General features: G+C 38.4%; 1 protein-coding gene across 2 annotated transcripts in view; it reads right to left on the minus strand.

Annotated features, from left to right (window-relative positions):
* Nucleotides 1–9,288: 9,288 nt before the first annotated feature.
* Nucleotides 9,289–26,777, minus strand: part of fibcd1b (fibrinogen C domain containing 1b) — a 258,066-nt gene continuing 240,577 nt past the window's right edge. For both annotated transcript variants that reach the window (XM_047372703.1, XM_047372704.1), the window contains 2 exons: nt 19,001–19,180; nt 9,289–13,029 (listed from right to left, as the gene is read on the minus strand). In XM_047372703.1, the coding sequence (XP_047228659.1) occupies nt 12,764–13,029; nt 19,001–19,180 (446 nt within the window). In that variant the 3' untranslated portion in view covers nt 9,289–12,763. The remainder of the gene's footprint in view (nt 13,030–19,000; nt 19,181–26,777) is intronic.

Raw genomic sequence — 26,777 nt, forward strand, 5'->3', positions numbered from 1 at the left:
AAAATAAACAAGCAGTACTAAAGACACATAATGCTTTCACTAGTCTACTAAATTAAAATCTAACCAGGTCTTACGTGTCAGTTATTTGAAGAAAAAAATCCAATATGAATTTAGTACCACCTAAGTAAATACATGTTTTCCAAATACCACCATATAAACTTTTTAAAACTATTGTACTATTCAGTATCAAAGCACTTTGTTCTATGATATTGTCACCAATTTTACAGTGCACACAGCGTTGTGGATTAAATTCAGCCACAAATTAAAGATAACAGCTATGGTAGGTGTTATCTGCAATTTGTTTCTAGTTGAATTTATGTGACATATTGCTGTGATAGGTGATCTACCACATCAATGCTTAAAGATTGCCATTTGACATTCATTGCTTTGCAGTAAGCCGTCTCCTGCCTTTTAAGAGACGTGAAGATGGAAGCAGGCTGTAATGCAAATCCCCCATGGGTGTTCATGAAGTGAAGCCAGGGCCACAACAACCCTGTATTATCTGCATCAGAGCCAGTGGATGGTCCTTATCAGATTAAAGGTCGGGGGTGTGAAGGTAAAGCTTTACCTTGCATCAGAATAAGCGCAGCAGGGACCACAGAGCACAAAAGGCTGTTTGCCATGACTTCTCTTAATAAGAAGAGATGGAGACCGGTTTCCATTGTGATTTGCAGGTAGATAAGCAAAAACTGTAACATGTACTCTACCAGAACTAATACAATTCTAACTTTCAGTCAGGTGAGCATGTGTTTATTTGGTTTTTATGGTTCTGCAGTAATCTGGTTGTTTACTTGGCTGGCATGTTAAAAAAGGGATGCAGGGTAGGAATGCTAATGGCTTGAAATCTAAAACAATGACGGAAGCTGGCAACAGCTCCAAATGTAGAAACATTAGCTCAACTACAGAAAAACCCATGTATATACCTGTACATGCACAGCATAGCTAAGCTGTCATCTGTGTCATCTTTAGGTGCTGATTTAAATCAATTCACTGCTCATAGTGATAAGATCTAAGCTACAGTAAATGTTCTTTGTGAAAGGAACAGACAGAGTAAAGATGAGGTAGGAAATTCATAAGAAGACTGTTATACCCCTGTCACACTATTGCATATCTGTCTTTTGTTTTAGTGTTGCAGGAAGACAAGATGTCATAGAAAAACAACTCTCCCACATCACCATTATACACATTTTTCGAATGTAGTAAATACAATTTAATTAGTTGATTTTATTTATGGTGATCTGTATGTCAAAAATGCCATCACATGATTACTGCAACTCACGCACTCTATGTATAACTTACATATGAAGCAACGATACAAAATCAATGCTGCTGCAGCTGCAACGACCAATTTAATAACATTTCTTAATCTCACGGTACGCTATCCAGTTTTACTCACTTTGGCATGCTGGATGCTTGAAACTGAAAATGAAACTCAGTTGCTGACTAATTTAGGCAATAATTATCTGACCATTTTGGGGTACTCAGAGCATTGAATTGTCTTTTGTAGACATTCAGTTGACCCTTAACTATCAAAAAAAGATGGTGATTTCACAGAAAGTAACATACTGTGTTCTGACACAGTTGTACTCTGTGAATCCCAAACTATAAATCCCAATCCACTAACACTATTCAGAGCAGGAACACATCAAAAGCAAAACACACTTCAAAGATGTGAGGAAACCTGTTGTTCCTTAAAATCTGCTTCAATTCTTCAAGTTTAGACCATTGTTACACATACACAATACACTAATACACTACATGTCTTCTTCGTAGCACATGATCAACCTTAAGGTCCTGACACAGAATGAGGGATTAAAAACCTACCAATTTATTGCCTTATTTGAAAGTATTTACAAATCACTATAAACTGTTTGGGGTGGGATATATGTTGTTCAGTAGTGTCTGATGCCAATAATAAAATGTTGAGGATGAAGCATAGCATAATTACTTGTATTTAGAGCACTGGATGCATTTGGAGAGCCTTCATGGGGATCATGACACAGAGCTAAGTTAGATATACATGTAGATTTTCCCAACCACGTCTTACACATATTGCTCAGGTGAATGCTAAGAGTTCTTGACTATATCTCTTTTGGTTCAACTATCCTCACTGCATGCTCCATACCCGTGATCACTGTGGATTAAACTGTATGATTTAAATGAACAACATTAAAAATGACAAAAGGTTCAGGTTTACATGTGTATGTCAGTTTAAGCTTTTAATGCATGTTAGTTGCCCCACCCTAATAGCACCGGAGAGAGGAAACCTTCCCCTGGAAAGAAGAGAAGGGCTCCCATCAGAAGAGAAGCAAAGGCCCAGCAGCAGAGGAGGACCTGAAGGATGGACAGTTAAAAATCCAGTAGAGGGGGCAGCAGCAGAGAAGGGTAACAGGAGGAGCAACAGCAGTGGCGCCAGTCTTTGCAGGGACAGTGAACCCCAGAGTGCAGGCAGAGTCTAGGGCTCTGCCAGCTGAGTGAGTATGATGAGTCTATGGCTCGTTTCCCCCTCCAATTTAATTCGTAACAATAATTACCGCCCTGTTTTCCAGCAGATACCCACTATAACCGCTGCTCTGGAGGTACACGACTGCTATGAGGCCCTAAAATGGCTTGGACATTTTACCCTCTCAACTTGGACCAAGCTGGACAGTTTTTAGTGATTTGATATTTCTAAATTGGGTTTATTTTATTTTATTTTTATTTTTACAAATTTTATGTCCATATTTTAGTGATGTTCTTACCCTGTTTATTGTAATAAACCTTTAAACGATTTCTAAACCCAGTCTCGGTCTTGCCTTGTTGCCAGTTTTGCCTGCTTACCTGATTCTTAAAAGACCTCTGGGTCACATCTAATTATTGCTGTGCATCCCTCTGTTTGTTTCACATAGATCATAATTGAGGCAACGTTACAAACTCAGGAAAAAAATGTTGTTGAACCAGTTTTTAAGAAAAAATGAAAAACATGCATTAATAGTTTCTTCCCCTCACATATATTGCAGAACAATGATGCAAGAAGGGTTACTGTGACAGCAGCTATGGAATTAGCCGAACACCTGATGGTTACCCACTGTGTGACTTAGTTGGTATAGTGTTGAGTAAAATATAAGAAATTCAAAGAATCAAAATATAAAAAATATATTTAGTGACATTATTAGTACAATGTAGTTTTTCTGAAACCCACTGCTTAACCCCTAATTAACCACTTTTAGACTATTGCCACAGATTTACCTAAAACCACTTCTATTTTTGATGCAGCCTGGTGGCGTTTTCATCCCACTAATGGTGGTTGATCCCAGTAAAACCAAGCAATAAGGGGGTTAAATTTCCCATTTTTGTACAAATGTCACCTTTGGATTAGATTATTTAGAGATAAGCCAGCTCCACTCAGATTTAGTCTCCTATAGGCAGTCAGGTTTCTCAGACCAGTCCATACAGCTGAAGCATCACCAGTAGAAAGGCTGTTCTTAAGCTTCTCACTGTAGCTTCTCTTGGCTGCTTTGATCTCTTTTGTTAGTCTGTTCCTGACTTGCCTGTACCGCGCCCAATCTCCACTGCTGTGAGCTTCATCCATTTCCCTGCGCAGATTCCTGAGGTGTGGAGTCAACCATGGCTTGTTATTCCCAAAGGTGCAGAAGGTCTTGGTCTGCACACACATGTCCTCACAGAAACAGATGTATGATGTCACCACATCAGTTAGTTGGTTTAAGTCAGTGGTTGAGGTTTCAAAAACAGTCCAGTCTCTGCATTCAAAGCAGGCCTGTAGCATCTGCTTTGATTCTTCAGTCCACTTCTTAACAGTGTGAACCTTGGGTTTGGAAGCTCTTAGTTTCTCTCTGTAGGTTGGGATGAGGTGGATAAGAGAATGAAATGAAGCATATACTAAAACCAATACTATGCCCACAGTAAAGCATGACAATGGTTCTGTGATGCTGTGGGGCTGGGTTGCTTCTTCTGGCACTGGAAAACTACAGCATGCGGAGGTCAAGATGGATTCATTTAAGTGTCAGGAAATCCTGGAAGACAGTGGCTTGTAGGCAGAAGACCCTTTAAGTTTGTCACAGACTTAAAGCATCAATGGACTTGCAAACACCATAATGATCTCGAGCATATTTTAAAGTCCACCAAGGCTTAGTTTCAGAAAGTGTACCAGAAGACACTAGAGTGGCCTTCATAGTCCCCCGATTTGAACTCTATTGAAGATCTCAGGTGGGATTTATTGAAGGCAGCTGCAACACACAAATCCAAGAATATTAATTAACTGAAGGCCTTTGCCTATGAGGAGTAGGTTAATGTTCTTTAGGAAGGCAGTTTAGAACCTAAGTACTAAAGATGCATGTTATGAAGGGGCTGGAACTCCAGTAGTCATCAAAAGTGGCATTTTGTGTTTAATTTCGAGAAACCCCTTGTAATATTAGTTGGATTGAGCTATTTAAATTACTCCTTTTTTATTTGCTTATTGCAAACAGCTGCAATTTGTGTTTCTATTTTTGCCTGTAAATCAACTATGCGGTGGGGGTTAAAAGTGTTTGCAACTATATTTTTTGTGGGCATTAACTTTAATAGAAGTACATTTTGAATTTAGGAATATTTACATGTAAATTTGTGTATGAGTAATTGAAATACTATTTTAAATGACTTAACATAGCTCTGAAAAGAACTAAACAGTGTTTTTGGTTGCCAATTTTGTACGCTTGGAAAGGAATGAATAGACAGCACTGGCAGAAAGCAGAGTCAAGGTTTGACTGGAATACCTTGAGTGTCTAGTGGCTCTCCAGAGCCTCTCAATCATCACCATCGTTTTCTGTCTTTTGAAATTTAAATTAAGACCTAGATTACATGGCTGGCTTGCCTCCTCTTTGTGACTTCTATAACACACACAAAAACACACCCTTCCAGCCATGACTCACCCTTCTTCAAGACAATTAGTAGATGCTTTCAACACCAAGCAGACGTCAAATGTTATCCATGACAAGTCGCATTGTAGTGGATGATTTCAAAACAGCATGGGGATCAGATAAGGGATGTCAAACATTAGGGATGATCTGATTTTTACTGCTACATTAGTCGTGTTTGATATTTACATTTAGAGAGATAATTACAGGGATATTCATGTATGTGAATTTTACTCCAAAGAGCACTCCAGAGCTGCTATATAATGCATCAGTGAAGAAGGATGAAGGATTCAAAAGCAGAAAGCACAAAAAGCAATAAATAGAGTTAACTGAGGTAGTAAAAGTAATAAAATCATTCAAGCTGCAACTGAAAACTAAACACCTGTGGAATTATGGCATTTCATTTATGCCATTCATAGCCAACACCATAGCCATGGATGTAAAAGAGAAAAGGAAAATAAAATCTCTTTTTTAAAGAACAATAATGTATATTTATTATATAGAGGTCCTTCTCAAAATATTAGCAAATTGTGATGAAGTTCATTATTTACCATAATGTCATGATGAAAATTCAACATTCATATATTTTAGATTCATTGCACACTAACTGAAATATTTCAGGTCTTTTATTGTCTTAATACGGATGATTTTGGCATACAGCTCATGAAAACCCAAAATTCCTATCTCACAAAATTAGCATATTTCATCCGACCGATAAAAGAAAAGTGTTTTTAATACAAAAAACGTCAACCTTCAAATAATCATGTACAGTTATGCACTCAATACTTGGTCGGGAATCCTTTTGCAGAAATGACTGCTTCAATGCGGCGTGGCATGGAGGCAATCAGCCTGTGGCACTGCTGAGGTCTTATGGAGGCCCAGGATGCTTCGATAGCGGCCTTTAGCTCATCCAGAGTGTTGGGTCTTGAGTCTCTCAACGTTCTCTTCACAATATCCCACAGATTCTCTATGGGGTTCAGGTCGGGAGAGTTGGCAGGCCAATTGAACACAGTGATACCATGGTCAGTAAACCATTTACCAGTGGTTTTGGCACTGTGAGCAGGTGCCAGGTCGTGCTGAAAAATGAAATCTTCATCTCCATAAAGCTTTTCAGAAGATGGAAGCATGAAGTGCTCCAGAATCTCCTGATAGCTAGCTGCATTGACCCTGCCCTTGATAAAACACAGTGGACCAACACCAGCAGCTGACGCGGCACCCCAGACCATCACTGACTGTGGGTACTTGACACTGGACTTCTGGCATTTTGGCATTTCCTTCTCCCCAGTATTCCTCCAGACTCTGGCACCTTGATTTCCGAATGACTTGCAGAATTTGCTTTCATCCGAAAAAAGTACTTTGGACCACTGAGCAACAGTCCAGTGCTGCTTCTCTGTAGCCCACGTCAGGCACTTCTGCCGCTGTTTCTGGTTCAAAAGTGGCTTGACCTTTGGGAATGCGGCACCTGTAGCCCATTTCCTACACACGCCTGTGCACGGTGGCTCTGGATGTTTCTACTTCAGACTCAGTCCACTGCTTCCGCAGGTCCCCCAAGGTCTGGAATCGGCCCTTCTCCACAATCTTCCTCAGGGTTTCTGTGTCTTACCCTCTTGCTTGAGGGTGTCAATAGTGGCCTTCTGGACAGCAGTCAGGTCGGCAGTCTTACCCATGATTGGGGTTTTGAGTGATGAACCAGGCTGGGAGTTTTAAAGGCCTCAGGAATCTTTTGCAGGTGTTTAGAGTTAACTCGTTGATTCAGATGATTAGGTTCATAGCTCGTTTAGAGACCCTTTTAATGATATGCTAATTTTGTGAGATAGGAATTTTGGGTTTTCATGAGCTGTATGCCAAAATCATCCGTATTAAGACAATAAAAGACCTGAAATATTTCAGTTAGTGTGCAATGAATCTAAAATATATGAATGTTAAATTTTCATCATTACGGAAAATAATGAACTTTATCACAATATGCTAATATTTTGAGAAGGACCTGTATGTGCCAATACTTTCAGAGCAAAAAGGTATGGATGGAAGACACAAAATATCTGTTTATGTGCAAGCTACTTTGGTTTAGAAAATGCCTTGCTTGCTACAGTAAAACTGCATTGTACAAATTAACTTCTATATAAGTCACTTAATAAATGTTTAATATTTTAATTCTTGAAGTTCTTCTTTTTAATTCAACACTATACCAGCTAAGTCACACAACTAATTTTGTCACCACCCATCTAAGCATACAAATCTACCTTTTACTAAGAAATCTACATCCTAATGTCATATTAGAGATGGAGCTCAAAGTTAAACTATCCAGAATTATTTTCTTTTTCTTCAAATGCCACCCATTATTTAATAAGTGAATTATGTAACTCTTTATTTAGTTTTTGTCTGTCAAATTATAATCTAAACAAATTATATGGCCCGGTTAAATATAAGAAAAGTTGTGCTAAAGACCATGCTTTCAGGTTTGCAGAGTTAAGGACAAATTAACTTAAACACATGCAACAACTGCGTGTTAGAGTTTGCATATTCTGCCCTTACATGTGTGGGTTCTGTCCATGAACTCCAACTTCCTCCCAAAATCCAAAAACTTGCATGTTAGGTCAGTTGGTTTCTGTAAGTTGCACTTAGCTCGGAGTGTGTGTGCATGGTTATTTGTCCTGTGATAGAATGGTGACCTGTCCAGGGTGTATCCTTGCCACTCCCCCAGTGGCCAGTCCCCCAGCGACTCTCCATGGATAAGAAATTATGGACTATGGATCAACAGAAAAGATGCAATAATAGACACTGTCTTTGACATAAAATACACTAAACAAAATGTATGAAATGTCTCTGCTCTAGCAACCTCATTGAGCACCAATTAATGGTAGCTCTTATAGATAACCACAGTCATTGTGCATTTTTCCTTTTGTTTGTCATCTGCAATGTCCTAAGTAGCAACTTTGAGGGATGTCATTGAAAACCTCAGGTGGAATGCTAAATAAGCAATGAACATCTCTTTAATTAGGCGATTAAAGAAAAACAGTTATATAACAATCAAGAGAAATATTCTTCTGACAACCTCAACTTTAAAACTGACACAATAGATTACACACTTTCATTATTTATTAAACAAAAAGCTTGCTTGTAAAAGTACCCATCATTCATGCTTGTGTGTCCAGACCCTTTTTTTTTGCACAATTCCAAGCTTGTTGGATCTTCTTATTTTTCACTGTTGTGAACAAGGTGCCTAGGTCCTACATCTACAAGCCCAACACATGCCCATATCATAACCCCTCCAACACCATTAATTTATTTTTAACTGTACTTCAACAAATTTGACGTAAAAAATAATAAGGTCTGTAGAGTCTGGGTCAGAGCTTATTTGTTTGCATTTTGCTGCATTTTATAGTAAATTTGCAAAAATGATTTGACTGACACCTTTAATAACTGTTTTCAACTGGTGAATGATAAACAGAGTGACAGACTCTAAAATAGTTTGATAACATCCTCATAGGCCTTGCAAGATTGATGGACAACAATAGTGGCTTTTGTAAGGTCATTGCTTACGTATTTTCTTCTTACCGGTACTGTCTTAACCCAAAACATTAAGCTCCAGTCCAACAATTTGCCTTAATTCCTGACAATATAGAAGTGTTCAAACTTGCAGATAATCAAATTATCAAGAGAATTTGACTGGCAGGACCTCGCTGCTAACTACATTATTAAATCCTGTGGAAGCAGCAAAAGTGTACTTAGTTTTCTTAAACACAGCTGTCCCATTTCGTGTTTGTGTTGATTTCTTTCATAAATATTGACACATGTTGTGCTTTTTTTTCACCCTTTGTTAACTAACATCATTTTAGAACATATGAAACACCATCAAATTTTTATTTTGTACTATATTCAAAGCCATAGAACTGAAAACGTTTTAACTTACAATTACAATACAGTAAAACTCCTTGTGTTTAGAAAAAAGAAACAAAATTGACACTGCTGCTACACAACAGCTGGGAGTAAGTAGTTTTATAGAGCTATTAAAATGGCACATGATTTAAGAGATAACTAATTGAAAGTTAATTATTTCTCCCGAATAACTGGGTTGATCTTGATAACATTCTGACACAGGTAGATCACAAAAGAAAAACAATCCTGAGGAACACTATTGCAGTTTTAATGATTCAATTGAATAATTAAGAGTGACTGAGATATTCCTCGTAGGTTTCCGCAAAGTTAATTAACCTGCGTTGGAGTTTTGCATAAAAAACATAGACATGCTATGTGAAAACCCCTTTCAAGATTCAGCATTTTAAAACACTGCATTTAAATCTATTAACTGTTTCAGTTTAAAAACAAAACAAAAAGCACCAACAGCACTCCTATGGGGACATACATATAGAGACTGAAAAAAAAACACATGCTGTTCCCCATTTATAAAATGTGAATGTTTATTAAATGGTGACAAGAACATTAAAACACAGTATCAAGATTCAGCAAAAACAATCTATATTACTTCACCAAAAAATAACAGAAGGAGAAAACATAGTTAGTTTTGCACTGGGATTGAAGGAAATGGAGGATGAAGGGAAGAGGACCGGATAACGGAGGCAGGAGCAGGAGAAAAACACAGCATTTTAGAGGGCGGGATGGGAAAAAGAAGAGAATTTAGGAGTTGGGGCAGGAGGGTGGGGCTGGCAGCACAGGCTAAGGCAATTAAGAAGGTAGACACTAAGAAATGTAGAAGGTTTGGGTACCTGGGGGAGAGCATTGATGCTCTGTAATGAGCAGGATAACTCGGATTGATTGGAGATTCCGATTTCACTCTTTCATCTCCTCTTTCATTGGAGACTTAGCAAGCTGCAGCACTGTAGAGAAATGGTGACTATAAAGGCATTCACGCAACAAAAACAGATCAGGATGCAGAAAATAATACGTGTCTGCACATGTAAATAACACGGGGAAACATAGCAGTAACATATACAGTGTGCACAACGTGTTGGGGAGTGGGTTCACGGTGAAGGGGTTCAAGGGTACAGGCGCAGTTCAACACAGCAACCAGTAAGTGGTATTCACAATCACAATAACTAATAGGTCAATATAATAATGTAAATCTCCCCGTTATCAACACAAACAGCAGAGGGAGGCTAGTTGGATGTAACCATCACATTACTCCACATTGGGATAGACTTTACCCCCTGCTCTCTTGTCTGGTCCGGCTCATGTACGCCGGCAGGTTCAAACCAAAGCATGTGCCTACAGGTGCATCCCAGGAATTTAGAATATTGCTGAAAAGTTGCTTTGTTTCAGCAATTCAGTTAAAAAAGTGATACTTGTATAGATTCATCACACAAAGTGATACATTTCAATTATTTATTTCTGGTCATTTCTGTGATTATTACATAAGACTGATAAAAATACTTTATAGAGAAATGTAGGGCCATATTTCTTTAACAAAAGTTAGGTTTTCATTGTTCTTATGTAATATTGCAGTTAAAGGAGAAATTTAATTGTGGGTTTTTAATAACTATCAGCAATTGTCATCAAAGTCACCCACATAAACAATTGGTATACTTCAATCTGTGGCTATTAAATCTGTAAAATATTAATTTCCCTTTTGGAATAGTTTTACTAAAAAAATATTCTTCAAGGACATTCAAATTCATTGAGATGCTCCTGTTCATGTGTACACACAGACACACAATAGATGCATACAAACACACATGATCTGTCAAGCAGAGAAACACACACAAAAATATTAGCATCCATTCACACTCACAATCCAGTTCCCTCTTTTCATATGCCTTATTTCACAAACTTTAAATCATACCTCAGATGCTGTGCCTTAATAACACCTGTTGTTTTTTCAGCATTTATTTTTTTTTTTTACATGAATGTCTGTGCTTCAATGAAGAAGAAAGGTGGCAGCAGTCCACCGAGTCATGATTGGGTTGCTTGTATGTACTGTACACACCCGACGTTGACGCAGAAACATGGGGTGCGGCATGTTGGCAACGTCCGGAAGGTAATCAGCGCAACATTGCTTTGTGCTACACATGAAAACTCAGCGCACATTCAAAGATGCACTCCAGTACCACATTGCTGTCCAAAAGCAGAGAATCCGGAAAAGGAGAGGGTCAGTCGTGTCCTGTGAGGCTGCTAATGTTCCCAAATGTTGAAACGTGCCTTGTATTGTTCATTCAAAAAAGAAAGAAAAGATTTGAACAAGCATGTGCTTGAGGGATAATCACAATCCTCCTTCCTTGTGCTCAACCTTCAGATCAGTAGTCCCCACTGCAGATCATGTGGAGGAAGAGGAAAAGTTCTTTCTTTGACGGGTAGATTTTCTAAAGTCCACTCTTGCTTTCTCTTTGTGTTGTCGCATAGTAAGAAATGTTTCACATGCTCTGAAAGTCATACACGCTGTACAGTAGAATCTACAGATATCTTAAAGCTTTTCTTACATCATCCAAAAAAAGCTTTGACAGGATTGACAGTGCTTAAAAAAACAAATACAGGGTTGCTATTGCACGTTTCACCAATATGTTGCTTTTGCATTTTTTTCCATAAATTATTTTCTCTCTTGTTTTTCTTTCTTGCTTGAGGCAATTTTGACTTCTCCATCACAAACTGTGGAATTTTAATTCAAAGAAAAACAAAAAAGGAAATATGATTTTTTTTAATAGTGATTTTTTCTGTGTTCGCATGATGGCAGAAAACGAGCTACACACAAAAATAAAGACAAAAAAAAATCTTATACTAAACACCTGAAAATAAGAGGACAGTCTAAAGAGTTGGGAATGTGGAATCATTTAATTTCTTTATAAACCCGATTGGATCTAACACGCCTTTTATTTTCTTGCTTCTGCACGTATATGGATAAAGCAAAGGTGTGCCAGCCATGCTTGTGCTTTACAATGTGCTCAGTCAAGTCCCTCTTCTGATTTCCTGACAGGAAACTGAGCATCTTAGAGAGCTTTGTCAGTCTTTCTGTCAAAGACGAGCACACATGATCATCCACAAACACATGTACACAAACGCACGTACACACGCCAACACACACCCAGAGTCCTGTGTTTCCATCTGTGATGTTGCATTGGTTGGCCAGTACTCAGCTGGCAGGCACATCAGACAAAGTGCCCAATATGCTCCTTAATGGCACAAGTCAGACGAATGAGATCCTCCGTTGTCTCTTTTCTTTGTCTTTGCTCGTTTTTCATTCTTTTTTCACCTCCTTGTACTCTTCCAGCTTTCTTTCGCCCCCTTTTCCCTTATCCAATTTAACTCCTGTCAGCTCGCTTCCTCGTTTTCTGTCTTTCCTTTCATTACTGGAGGAAGTGCGCTCATTGCCACTACCCTGCTGGGTCTCATTCACACAGATAAGGGATGTAAATGTATCAAAGTGCGGTGAGCTCTCCCTTCTCGCAGATGAAACCCAAGAATATGCATCTCCTGCTTGTATTTTGTGAAGGGTTGGTCTTGCTCCATATATGTAATTGAACCCTCTCCGATCATTGCTCCTAAAGTGTTGGGGAGATCAAAGTCAAGAGAACATGATGATTCTGTAGATGGTTGGACCACCACATTAGAATGAGTAAAGATAGCAAAGTAAATTATTGGCTCAGGGCTCTGCTTTGCTCGTTTATAAGGTAAAATATAAAAACTACGGGCATCAAGGTTAGAATTTTCCTTAAAGAAAGCATCATGGCAGTCACAAATATAAGAGGAGCAAAAAGGATGTAACTATGAAGCCAACTGCAGTCAACTAAACTTAAAGAGTCACGTGTATGTGAATAAACAATATGAAGACAAGAAATTCAATCCGTCAAAAATCATGTTTGTTATTTCTTTTGAATGATCCAAAAAGGTTTTCTGTTCTCCTCTTCCTCCTTTTATCAGTTCTATTTATTGTCAGGGTCACGGGTGGGACGGATCTTCATCTCCGAAAACTTGAGGGAATACTGCCAGCCGGTCCAGGAGGACCACTCGATACCATCGGCATAGGAGGTGTGCTGGCCACGCAGGTACTGACCGTTGAGGTTGGAGGTGTGGCAGTTTCTGTACCACCACGCACCATGGTAGAACGACGCGCAGTTGTTCTCAGAGTGATCGTTGTCCTTGTCTTTGGTGGTGAACTTCATTCCATTGTGCTTCAGAAGAGAATCACCTAAAACAAACAAAAGACTATAATTGTTGATTGGCTGGAAAAAAAACAGTGATACCCATTTCCCCATTATGATCATTTTGAATGTAGGCCAAAAAGTTAAATTTTGGTCTACTAGTTGGTCACAAATAGATGTTCTGTTAATTTCACTATTGTATTCCAGGGGAGTTGGTTCAAATTTGCCCGTGCAATGCTGACAAATTTTACACCTTTATCTGGTTAGGTTTCACATTGAAAGCAGAGTAAAGCACCTGGACAATGTCATGGAGTTATACCAGTTACTCGTTTGTGATTGTATTTCAGAAAACGAGCACTGACAAGTACAAAAAAAGTAGAAATCCATCCCTTTCAGTTGGTTTGCTCTAAAAAATAAACAATGGTGCAGCAAATTTATGGAGACTTGGGGTTATGATTTTACCTTGGTGTGCTAACATAAATGCTTTTTCACAAGAAGCCGCCCAGTATAAGGAGCAGATGAGGCGGCAAGCTATTAAGCATTTTGCTTTGTACATAAGACAGCAGCAGGTACACTTCCTCCATTTGGTTCCCTAAATAGTCTGCTTGAATTTCCTATAGTAAATGAACTGCATTTGTGCAATTGTTTCATAAACTAAATCCGTTTAAAAATTTTTATAAACCTTATTCCGGATTTGTATGGTTTGTACTTTAGGCTTCTTAGTGCTGACACCTTCACAGAATAGCTACAGTGGGGAGAACAAGTATTTGATACACTGTGATTTTGCAGGTTTTCCCACTTGCAAAGCATGTAGAATTCTACACTTTTTAGCATACGTACGCTTCAACTGTGAGTGACGGAGTTTAAAAGAAAAACCCAGAAAAATCACATTGTGTGATTTTTGTGTAATTATTTAGCATTTTATTACATGACAAGTATTTGATAGACCAGGAAAAACAAAACTTTACATTTTGTACAGGAACCTTTGTTTGCAATTACAGATAGACATTTCCTGCAGTTCTTTTGCACACCCGGCAGCAGGGATTTTGGACCACTCCTCCATACAGATCTTCTCCAGATCCTCCAGATTTTGGGGCTGTCGCTGGGCAATACGGACTTTCAGCTCGCTCTAAAGATCATCCTGTCCCCTTTGCAGAAAATAATCCCTAAAGAATGATGTTTCCACCTCCATGCTTCACGGGTAGGGATGGTATTCCTGCAAGCAGCCCTAGACAAAAGGAGATTGACCATCATCTTGAACTTCTTCCATTTTCTTATAATTGCACCAACAGTTGTTGCCTTCTCATCAAGCTGCTTGGCTATTTTCCTGAAGTCCATCCCAGCCTTTTGCAGGTCTACTATTTTATCTCTGGTGTCCTTACGCAGCTCTCTGGTCTTGAACTTTGTGGAGAGGTAGCAGTTTGTTTGATTGATTGAGTGTGTGGACCAGTGTCTTTTATACAGATAACGAGTTCAAACAGGTGCAGGTAATACAGGTAATGAGTGGAGAACAGGAGGGCTTCTTAAAGAAGAACTAACAGGCTTGTGAGAGCTGGGATTCTTACTGGTTGTTAGGTGACCAAATACCTATATCATGCAATAAAATGTAAATTATTTTCTTAAAAATCACACAATGTGATTTTCTGGATTTTTGTTTTAGATTCCATCACACAGTTGAAGAATACCTATGATAAAAATTAAAGAAAACCTGCAGAGTTGCAGTGTATGAAATACGTGTTCTCTCCACTGTACATTTATTTATTTTCACACAAGTGGGCCAATTAGGTGACTTCGAAAGGAAATTGTTTAGACTGAATTTTATTTGGTGGCATCTCAGGCAGAATACAAACCTAAGCCACACTTTTCTGATTTTTTTTATTTTTATTTGTAAAATAAAAATAGAAAACCTTGTACACGTTTCCTTCCACTTTACAATCATGTGTACCTTTGTGTTTGTGCAGCACATAAAATCCCAGTAATATATATTTTGGTTTGTGGTTATAAAGCAACTAAATGTGGGAACGTTAGCAGGGTTCTGTATTCATGCCTCTGAAGAAAACAGCATCTAAGAATCCATTATCTTTGATCCCATAGTAATTACATATATTCACATCTAAGTCGATTAAACATGGCATGACTCTGAATCAATCATTAGAGTAAAAAGATAAAATAAAAGAAATAAAAATAGAGCTCCACTGTTTTCAAGAATATTTCTTCTCATTATCTGAAGCGGGAGGTCAGGCTGCTTGGCAGCCAATTCATCAAACTTTCTTTTGTGACCTTTATGGCTTTTAATAACAGATGCTTGATGATTTCATCTTGATATGTGTCACTTGGAGAGTCTTTAATGTTTATTTTTTTAATGTAAATGTTTCAACAGAGGCATAATGTCATATATTGACTTGATTCTTCCAGGCATCCTCTAATTTATTTTCTTCTGCTTGTACAAAAAGCTTTAAAAGCATAATCAATGAGAGGGCCCTCTTTTCTCCAGCCCACAATTGTGAATATGACAGTGATGTAAGACCACTGCAGGAATGCGGCACAGCCGAGTGCCCTTAATCATGGTCTGGATGCTAAGTCTGATCCCCACAATCAAATTGCTGAGCTAGAAACATCGTCCCACCGCATAAAGATTTCTCGCTGGCAATTTCTCAAAGATGATAACTGCTTTGAAAGCCACTGCTCTTAAAGACTTACAAGTAAAATGAAAGAAACATCCTCACAGATGCAGCAGTAAGCCTGATTTTTTTATTTCCATTTGCAAATGGTTGTTCAAAGAGCTCATAAAGTGCTTCCCCATACTCTTCTTTTTTCTCTCTTCTCTCCCCTTTATTTCCAAAGCTGGCTGCACACTGGGGGCTGGAAGTGAAACGAAGGACAAAGCTGTGAGCTGAATGAAAGGCTCCTTAACAGCCATCAGGTGATCGCTAACAGCTTGTGAGGGCGTCAAACAGCTCTTAATTGCTCGGGATGTGGCCGTGCAGCTCCTCTACCCTCTTCTCTTGCTCTGTCCCACTCATTCTCTCCATTTGACATTACTATGGTAACCACTCAGTTGGAAAAATAATTTGATGGCACACCTTGTATTAATGTTTTGAGCCATTTGGCAGTAGCAAAAAATATTTAGTGAGTGAAGCAAAGGGTGGGATGGAGAGCCCCAATGGTGTCAACAACAGGATGATGTCCAGAGGGCGTAGGGAGAGGAGGAAAACAACAGTGGCACTTAAAGGCTCATTTACAAGGCAGAGGGTGTCACCTTGGTGGTCTGGGGGGTGCCGGCAGCCCCCTCTGATGACCATTAAGATGCGGTTGCTCACAGTGAAAATGAGCACCTGTCGGCTGATTGGAGAGCAGGCAGAGAAGGACAGCAGAAGAAAATGGTCCTAATAGGAACAGCGGTGAAACCTGGAGGGAAGCTAACATGATATCATGATCTCAGGAGAGCTTGAGTTCCCTTAAATGGACTGGATTCAAACTGGCACATGTGTTCTAGGTGAAGCCACAATGTTGTCAGTCAGGACAGGGATAGGACAGGATTTTGTTTTAGCAATTATTGCATCAAGAAAGCAAAGTTCTATATAATGTCCTCCTTCTATGGTGCTTCTCTCCTTTACAGTGCAATCAAAAATTGGATTTTGGATATTTTGGGGAATTTTGTGTAACAGACAAACACAAAGTAGTGGATGATTGTAAAGAAAAAAAATATCAGTAAAGTAAGGTCATTGTCCTGCTAGAAGCTGATTAATTCAACCCAGCCTTCCTTTCAGGATTGTTCTGTGCTTAGCTCCATCCATCTTTCCATCAACAGCTTCATTTTCCCTCCCAAAGAAAGGCTTTCCCACACCATGATGCTAAAACCATCATGTTTCATACTCGATAACATACTGCATAACAATGCGGTGTTACTGTTTTTGCCACACAGCATTTTCCATGTAGGTCAAAAAGTTAAGTTAAGCTAATCTGACATGAGCACCTTCGTTCACATGTTTACTATATCTCTTACTTCACTCATGGCCAAAAGGAAATTGAACAAGCTTTCTTTCAATGTCTTCTTTCTTGCCACTCTTCCAAAAGGGCCAGATCCTTTAGGTGCACAACTAATAGTTGTCCTGTTGACATATTCTCCCACCTAAGCTGCGGATATCAGCACAAGTTACCACTCCTCTTGGCTTCTCTGATTTAAGCTCTCCTTGCCCGGCCTTCCAATTAAAGTAGGCAACCATGTTTCAGTAGGTTTGGAGTTGTATCATACTCTCTCCATTTTCTGATAATGAATGTAAAAGTGTCAAAGGACAGAATGTATTCCTGTTGGTATCAATGCCACCATAGATATCATTACTTTGCGGCTTAAAATAAAAAACACCGGTAGAAACCTAGGGGTAATATTTGATCAGGAGTTTAAATTCAATAAATAAATTAACTATGTGCTCAAATCATGTTTTTACCATCTTTTGACCAAAGTTAAACACGTAAAGCATCTTGACTTGGGACAAGGCCATTCATGCTTTTATTAGATCTAGACTTGATTATTGTAATCATAGGTGTCTCTCAGTCTTTCCTTAATCATCTTCAACTTGTCCAGAAAGTGGCTGCCCGTCTTTTAAACAAAACCTCTAGAAGAGAGCACATCACCCCTGTTTCATCCTCTTTACAATGGCTTTCTGTCCTTTTTAGATTTGATTTTAAACTTTTATTGTTTGTTTTTAAAGTTCTTAATGGCTTGGCCTCACCTTATTTATCTGAGCTTTTACATCTTTCTGAATATGTCATATGTCTGAGGTCTTCAAATCAAATTTTATTAGATGTTCCAAGGACTAGACTTAAGAACTGGGGTGACCGATTGTTTTCAGTGGCAGCACCCCGACTCTAGAACCAACTTCCTTTAGACCATCACTACATCGCTGACCCAGGCATCTTTAAATCTAAGCTTAAGATATATTTTTTCAGGCAATAGAAGTGTATCATAGGATTGCATTGATGACTCTTATTTTGCTGTTGTCTGCTTTTATGGTTGTACGTTTTTATGTTTTCTTTTCTGATTCTTTCTGTGTTTTTGTTATCTTATTGTTGAGTGCTATATACAGTAAATCGGTAAATAAATGAATGAATACATGAATTCCTTCTGGTTCATGATGCTGTTTGTTCACTAATGTTCTCTGATAAACTTGTGAAGCCCTCACAGACCAGTTGGATTCACACTGAGATTAACTCACACACAAGTGGACTATATTTATCAATTAGGTGATTTATGAAGGTAATGATTGAAGGTTATGAAGATTATACTGGGTCCGGTGTAAAGTGGGTTTGAATAAAAATGCTGACCAAACCTTTCTGATTTTTATTTATAAATGATTTTGAAAACAATAATTTTCTTCTACTTCACAACTATGTGCTGTTGTGATGGTCTATTAAATTAAAGCCCTATAAAATATCTTACATTTTGTAACGCAATAAAATGAGTAAAATTTTATGTTTTATTAATAGTTTTGCAAGGTACTATAGATAGATGTATCCACATTTTAATTAGTCCAGCTCATCTTCTGGTGCACCTGCTTCCTCTGGTATCCCTTTCAACCCAACTTCTCTTTGCTACATCTTTCATATTTGTCCCCGTTCTCACAGCGTTCTTGAAGCACGCTCCCCACAGAACCCTTAAACTGCTTCTTCATTTCAGTGGCAGGTTTTTGTTTACACTGCAGGTCAAGCTGTGCAATTAATTGCCAGTAATTTAATTAAGGTGACAGGTAGCTGGCTTGGATCTGATGATTAGGGAGCAAAGACACTAGCTGCACCTCTCTCTGTGCAACAAACTGCACTGTTTAAGCAGTGGACATGCCTGCACTGTAAAAATACTGCACTCTTATTATACTTAAAGGCAGAATGGAGGAGGAGCTGGTTGTTGGTTTACCTGTTTATGTTTTTAGCAATAAAAATAGATTTCTGTTAGAACAATCTAATCATAGTAAAAGCACTGTACATCTTGGAGGAAAATGAAAACCTTAGTACAGTACATACCTGCATTGCCAGAATAGTCTCCAACTGTCAAAGGGTATCCATCATCATCAGGGTCCACTGAGAAGAGACCCACACCGAAGGTGCCGTAATGGGCATACGCTGTGCTATTTTCAAAGTCCTCCAAGTCGATACGCAGCTCATAGTTCCCCTGGATGGACAGGGCATGGATCTGCTTCAACCCTGCAGGGAAAAAAAGAGCGAGACACAGACCAAAACAATCCATTACAAAGTATCACGCTTGTTCTCAGCAGACATTCTGAAGCTATTTCAGTGCTTTCTCACTTCCACACATTTTCTGGAAATAAGATATAATTTTTTTGACCATTAAGAGCCTTCCTCTGCATGTGTTGGGTTTCTTTTGGAAACAAGATTAGAGATTCCTTTTAAAAGTGATGCACTCACACAGCTGTTCGGAATGAAGATGGAGACCGGCAGTTTTTGCAGAATCCATCATTGTGTGGGATGCACTGGTCCTGAGTTTGCTGTCTAACTCCTTCTCCTGCATCTGTTAGGTGTTTATAGCTAATCTGAATGTTTTGAAGGTTTCACCATTTCTGTTGTAATCTGTATCTCTTTTGGTGTTGTCTTTGCTGGTTTCACTAATAAAAGCAATATTCTTCATTTTTAATTTTTGCAAACATTTTATTTTTATCCAACATAACCAGGACTGATGTCCATTTTTATCTAGGTCTTTTAGGTTTCAAAAGGCAATATTTAGGTCACATTTAAGAATTGCTGGTTTGTGTCAACGAAACATCCGCCTACATTTCAGACCCAACAGAATGCAGCAAGATGCTCACAATATTAGGATAGAATTATTATACACACTACTCTAATTAACACACTGTTCAAATTTCTCCCCAATATGTGGCTGATGACAGAATAAGTGGCTTACAGGTATTAAATGTCTGTGCAGTCTCAGAAGCCACACTTGTTGTTGTGGAAAGTATTTCCGCTTTACAAATTTTCCTCTGTTTTTACTTTTCTGTTAACCGAACCCACTGAGCCATATGTAAAAAGCTAACTGACACGTAACTTAATGACTGGATATGCCACTTTTTACAGCTGTTTGTGATAACGTCTTTGCAGAATTATTTGAACCGAGTCACATTTAAGGCTCTTTGAGCATGAATGGATTGTTGAAGGTCAGATATAGACTAGACAACTCAAACATCTTCGTTTTTATTTGCTTCTTTTTTGAGCCGTTCAGAGGTGGACGTGCTAACATGCTTCAGTTTATTATCCTTGACATAACCCAAGTGCTCTTAAACTCATGATCACAAACTGATGGCAGAACATTCAGCATTTTCTAGTACAGAGAGATAAACTCATAAAAAGTCTCACAGGTCCTGAAACAGAAAAGCAACCTCAGACCATTACTGCACCAGAACTATGTTTTACTTTCAGTATGATGATTTCATTCTGAAACGTTGTGTAGATTTACACCAAATGTAAAGAGACGCAGTTCCAAGTTCCACTTTTGTCTCACTAGTCTGGAGAATATTTTCCTGAAAGCCTTTGGGGTCAACAGATATTTTTATGATTATTTTTGTTCAATTTGTTTTTTTTTTATTATCAACACTGACCTTAACTGAAACGGGTGAGGCCAGTTATCTTTGTCTGATATCTTTTTTGATCATCTGAAATATGTATTGGTGATAGTCAACAACAGAAAGAAATATTTAAAGGGCAAAGGGTTAGGGTTAGCACCCTACTTATATATTGTACCAATGACAAACTCTTTAGAACAGCTTGCGGTTTATATCTACCTCCTGTATCTGAATGATTTTGAGTCAGATGTCCCAAGTTAACCTTTTAATTATTGCTGACTCTGGTGTGCTTGTGTGTGCTTGTAAGACAGACAATGTTGGAGGGGAAAAAACAGGGATTTCCATCCCTTCTTCTGCACTCCCTCCTGCTCAAGGTGTCCCCCTGCTGTGTTGGAGTGATGGTGCTTCCCAAGGCAACTTTTCCCCTCCTGGGTTGATCAAAGGTATCAAAGAGGAATGGTATGTCAAGCAGAGAGAGGCAGGAAAAACTATACCTGGGTGTCTTGAAGTCAAAATTCAAAACAGGAAGACAAACAGTGAATCAGGCTTCTAGGATGTGCTAAAGAGCCTCGGTGTACTTAAAAGGGCACAATATTAGCGTTTACTCAAGAGGGAAAAAATAGTTGACAGAATGCACATAATCTCTGAAAGCTTACAGTAAAAGCAGCTGAAACACAGGACGGGAAGTGCTGCAATGAACCTAAACATTGTAATTTTTAACTCCTACAGCGAGCATCACATCTGCAAATTAAACTCATTCTCTTTTTTTAAAGCTTAAAACGCTCTAACGGACTCTGCCTAATTTGAATTCCATCACTGTCGAGAATTGCTCTGTGAGAGCACCTTGTCTGAAGTGGAAGGCTAATTTGATGACAAACACATCTGAAAGAGCCCATTATTATTCCGAGGCAGAAGCCTGCAGTCTGGGCCGAGGCACTTAGTTTGAATTTTATCCAGCCCAATGGGAGATGAATCTCATGCTTTTGGTTTTCAAAGCAAATCAGACAATCAGAGTTGGAGAATCAAGCGTTAACACATCCACAGGCAGGTGAGTTTATGCGTACATTTTTCAACTTTCTTTATAAATGTATATTAGTGCATAAGAAAGACAAACAAAGTGTAACAAATTTCCACATGGCTACAGAGAAACAAAGAAATATCTTATTTACAGAAATAGTTTTGTGTCGCAGCCGTTTGAGAAAAAAATAACTGTATCAATCTGCAGAATCACCTAGGGGAAAAGCAGCCCGCAGCGATTTGACAAACTTCTGAAGACTTTGAATGTTTTCTCTTCCAGAAAAGGGAAACTGAAATTGCAGATGCAACTCGGCTCTATTTAAAGACTCTCCAGCTTCCAACTGTATTTACACAACTTTAATTCAGTCTCTAATTAAAGCCCCAGAGAATCTCAGGGAGACTCCAATTCGGAATAATTAAAAAGGAAGACAAGAGAAATAACAACAGAGACTTTGCTGCTTAAAGTCTTAATGCTCAGGTGTAACTGTGCGTTAATTAAATGCTATTGTTAGCTTTGAAATTAGCGCTAATACAAAGGAGAATTTTAAGGTGTTTTGCTGTAGTATTAACATACTGATCGCTCCATTGGGGACACCATCTTGCTCTATTTTTGCACTGATTTGCCATTAACTAAATGCTTAGTGAAATAAATGTTCTGCTTTTAGCTGAGCAATTGTGTTCTTGTGTTCTTGTTGTTTATGTTGATTTATTGTTTGTAGCCTGCAGTATATTATTAATGGTAAACAAAAATCAGACAGCAATAATTAATTTCATATAAACGTCACTTTAATTTGAATTACATTATATATAGAACTGATTCCTGCCGTTTAAAAATAAACAACTTAAAGATGAAAATAATTAGTCATGTTACCAAAGAAAAAAAAACTGTTTAAAATTTTTATTATTTTGACTTTAATTATTCTTATTTGCATTAACAAAAAAAAAAAGAAAAAAAATTGATTCAATAAAAAAAATATTTACAGCCATTGTGCAGTTCTGTGTAGTCTATGGTAGTCATGTCACATTTGAGGTGACATGGTACGTGGTGTTTTGAACTTATAGTATTCCTTTCATGCTGGAGAATTAATTTATTTAATTTATTTATTTTCATTGTATCTAATTCCTTTAAATTTAAATGGAGTCATGTCTGGGGTAAGGACATTAAGTTTAACCTTTAACCTATTCTTTTTTAAACATGTTAGAAGACAATGTAATATGTGAAAAAGGTGAAATATTATGAACTTTTAAAACACATAAATAAAATAAATCATGGGTAAGGTCATGTGCTGCTCATTTCACAACTTCACTATTTTGCAATTTTTGTCATTTTGTACCCTAAAATGTTTGGTACAACAAGAAGCCAGCTGCCTCAGGACATTTCGTACTATCTATTAATACCCACCTTGGGGTTTATTTATAATGCAGTTAAAGCTGCAGTAGGGAGTTCTGAGAAAACCATGTACGTAGCCTGAAAAGTTGAACAAGCACACCCTACAGGTTTCCGCAATCTTACTCTCTGCTGTGTCACAGCCCTCCTTTTTCACAGATTAGCTGGCTCATATTCTACTGTCAGGACATAGTGGCAGTTTTAACAAATAAGAGGTAAAGTGCGGGTATAAATAGGTGTAGGGCCAAACTGACACAGCCGGAAGTTCACATGCAACTATTTGAAATTAAGGGTCCTCTTTATAAATCAAAACAAAATTGAAACTTACAAAAGCATATTTGCATTACATTTCTTACAATGGATAAAAATGGTACTGTTTATAAATCTATTGTTTACTTTATTTATTCCTTCATTCAATATTTTATGACAAATCAAATTATTGGATAAAGTAAATATTATTAAGAATGAATCAACAACAAATAGATATAATACTGTATTGGCAGTCTTTGCAGTACTTCTGTTACATGTAACGTTACATGTAACGCTTTTTCACCAGTAGTTTGAATCACATGTCCCTTCTGTTGTTATTTTAGGTGTCAGATCCTGAAAAGGTTGAAACATTTTGATGTCGCTGTGATGGGTTTTTTGGGGATCGAACTTGGAATGGGGACGTCTAGGACTGAGGCCTCCATATGTGGGTCAAGTACTGTACTGCTAAGCCACCCAATCCGCCCTAAATTTGATCTTTTGACACTTTGCTGCACTCAGTCTGTCTCAAACTCATAATTTGTTCCCAGTTCTTTGAAAAATGATATTTTAAAGCCAGCATGATATTTCTAAAGGGATTTCTAAAAGTTTTTTTTTTACCTGAAAGCTTGTAGAAAATCAACTAAGATTAGTTTCTCTGTTCCTGCTGGGTTTTTGTTTTCTCTTTCTTGATTTATTCATCATTTTAAGGAGTTCACATGTTTAAGTACAACGTACAGCATGTCATGGTTAGGTAAAGGGCCTGGACTGAAAATAAGACAAAAAGCAGCAAATGCCTAAAAGAAAGAAAACAAAAAAACCTTTAGAAATGTTGATCGCCATCACCTTTTGAGATCATGAACTCTAATTCCTTGAAACTAAAGTATGAAGAAACTGTTGGTGTGTTTGCATCCTGTAGTACAGCATATTATTTATTGCTATGTTGATGTGTACTGAAAGACTAATCAGGCCCTGTCTACATTTTTGAGCATTTCTGAGTGCTTGGCAGCACTATGGAGCTAACTATGTACATCATTAAGGTCCTACCCTTTGTGCTGTAAAGATGAATGTCTACCTTTTACCAACATGCCATGCAGGCATAATTAACGTCATCTGAAAAGAAGATAAACAATACAAGCATCTCATTTTAAAGAATCAATTTGTTTACTGATAAATAATCTTATTAGCCTTGTTGCAACTTAATGAGCAAAAATATATTTTTTTCCTGTGAAAATGTATTTACTTGTAAGGCCGGGCTTAAAACTTTCCTTTTTGATAAAGCTTCTAGTTAGAGTGGCTTAGGTTATCCTGAACAATCTCTGTAGTTATGCTGCTATAGGCTTAGGCTGCTGGAGGACATAATGACCACTTTCACTCTCTCTGCTACATTCATACATACTACTCTCCAATTTTGCATTTGCTGTTATTTCAGCTTTTAATTTTATGTTCTCTCTCTTTTCTCTTCCTAGAAGCTACTCCTAGCCCTGTGACACCTTCCTGGAGGGGGGCTTTGTCCAAGCTTCTGCTGCCAACAACTTAATGTTCACCTTCTACCAATAATACACTTGGCCCTGTCTTTCAGTGTTTAACCCTGTCTCTCTCCTAGACATAGCTACTGACTGAGCTTTTACTGTAACTCACTGTATGTGCTCTCTCATACTCTCTCATACAAACTTGAAAACTGGCTCACAGTTTATCTGTTTTTTCTTCCTAGATAAAACTACCAAACAAGCTACATCCATTAACATTTACTTTTCCTTCCCATAGAAAGTACTCCTGTGCTTCTGCTTCAGTGTTCTTTTTCTGTCTCTGCTCTGTTCTCTCCAACCCCGAGTCGGTCAATAGTTAGGATTAATTAGAATGTACCTGACTTGAAATCTGTATGATTCAACTGAACTGATTTAGCCCATTTTAAAGTTACCCACCTCTCACATAATGCAACAGTAAACAACACTCACCAATAATTTTTTACCTCTGCTTTCCTCCCTCCCTGTTGGATAGAGTAAGGGGGAGTCAGGTCTGGCCTAAACCAGCTCAGTTATGGTTCAGGTGCAAACACCCCCTCCATTTCTGCAACCTGTGCGACCCCTTCTCTATTCCAATGGTTATAATCAGTCTGACAGAGAGAGGTACCCCAATCCTTTAGGTTTTTTTGACAAAATTTCCAAATTTCACCAAATAAACTACAAAAACTTAGAAGATATCGTACACCAACTAAGCTCTTCTTCATCCTGTCTCGATGTTTTACCCACAGCTTTCCTTAAGAAAGCTTTGCCTGTCATAACATTTGATTTAACACAAATAATAAAAACTTCCCTTTTGTCAGGTGTTTTCCCCCAGACGTTAAAAACAGCAATTATCAAACCTCTATTGAAAAAGAGCAACTTGGACATGCAGCTACTCTAGAACTACAGGCCTATCTCAAACCTCCCCTTCATCAGCAAGATTATTGAAAAAGCTGTGTTTCAACAGTTAAACAACTTCCTAACAATGACCAGCTGCTTCAATGTCTTCCAGTCAGGCTTCCCTGCTTACCACAAACATCCGTATAAATGCAGACTGTGGAAAAACCACAGTGCTGGTATTATTGGACCTTAGTGCAGCATTCGACACTGTTGTTCAATCCATTTTATTAGAGCGCCTGAAAAACTGGGTCGGTCTTTCTGGTACAGCACTCGATTGGTTTAAATCCTACTTGAAGGACAGGAACTTTTTTGTGTCAGTAGGTAACTTTACATCAGAGACCACAAAAATCACATGTGGTGTTCCCTAGGGGTCCATCTTAGGGCCGCTCCTATTCAATATCTACATCCTCCCTCTATCTCAGATTTGAATAAACAGCCATGGATTTCAACATTAAACTCTGGTACAAACTTTTCTGGAACGTTCAAAATAAATTGCATTAACCTACTTCCAGCACAGCCAAGCAAACTGTAGCAGCGGACTTCCCATGATGCCACTGGCTGCATAAAAGCACCCCCTTTCCAATGGTCCGACCTCTACCACCCGGGACTCTGCTGAGAGACTGGCCAGAGAGGAACAGCGCACTAATGTCTCTTTGCTGGCAAAAAGACATAAAGTCTTCAAACTGGATCCAAGGGTGTCATACGATCATCGATCATATGCAATAAGTTAAGTATGGATGAATTACTGTTGAAAGAATCCGGTATTCATTCATAAAAGGGGTAAATTAAGGTATAAGCATTGCTTACTTTATCTCTGAGGCCTGCAGAAGCAGACCATCCCAGAGAAGTCCCAATTAGAGACGCTGTCTCTACAAGCCGAGTGAAGCGGTTTTCCCTGCCTGAGAGAAGGACAACAGGAGCCGCATCACCGTGGTAATGATAAGGTGCAGTTTGGATGGCCGACAGAACTGCCGCCACTCCCCACAGCTAAGGAGGTTAGCTGTAGCTAACCGTTTAAAGATTGTGGACGTTTCTTCAAACTTCGCTGCCTTGGACAACGTTCCTCACCACAGTTCATTAGGTTAAGTGTTTGGGCAGAATAATATAGAAGTGATTTAGATTGAAATGATCTAAACGTTTTCCATTTTATTAAGTTTGGTTTTGTTTGTGTT

The sequence above is a fragment of the Girardinichthys multiradiatus genome, chromosome 8 (assembly GCF_021462225.1).
Source record: "Girardinichthys multiradiatus isolate DD_20200921_A chromosome 8, DD_fGirMul_XY1, whole genome shotgun sequence".
Lineage (NCBI taxonomy): Eukaryota > Metazoa > Chordata > Actinopteri > Cyprinodontiformes > Goodeidae > Girardinichthys > Girardinichthys multiradiatus.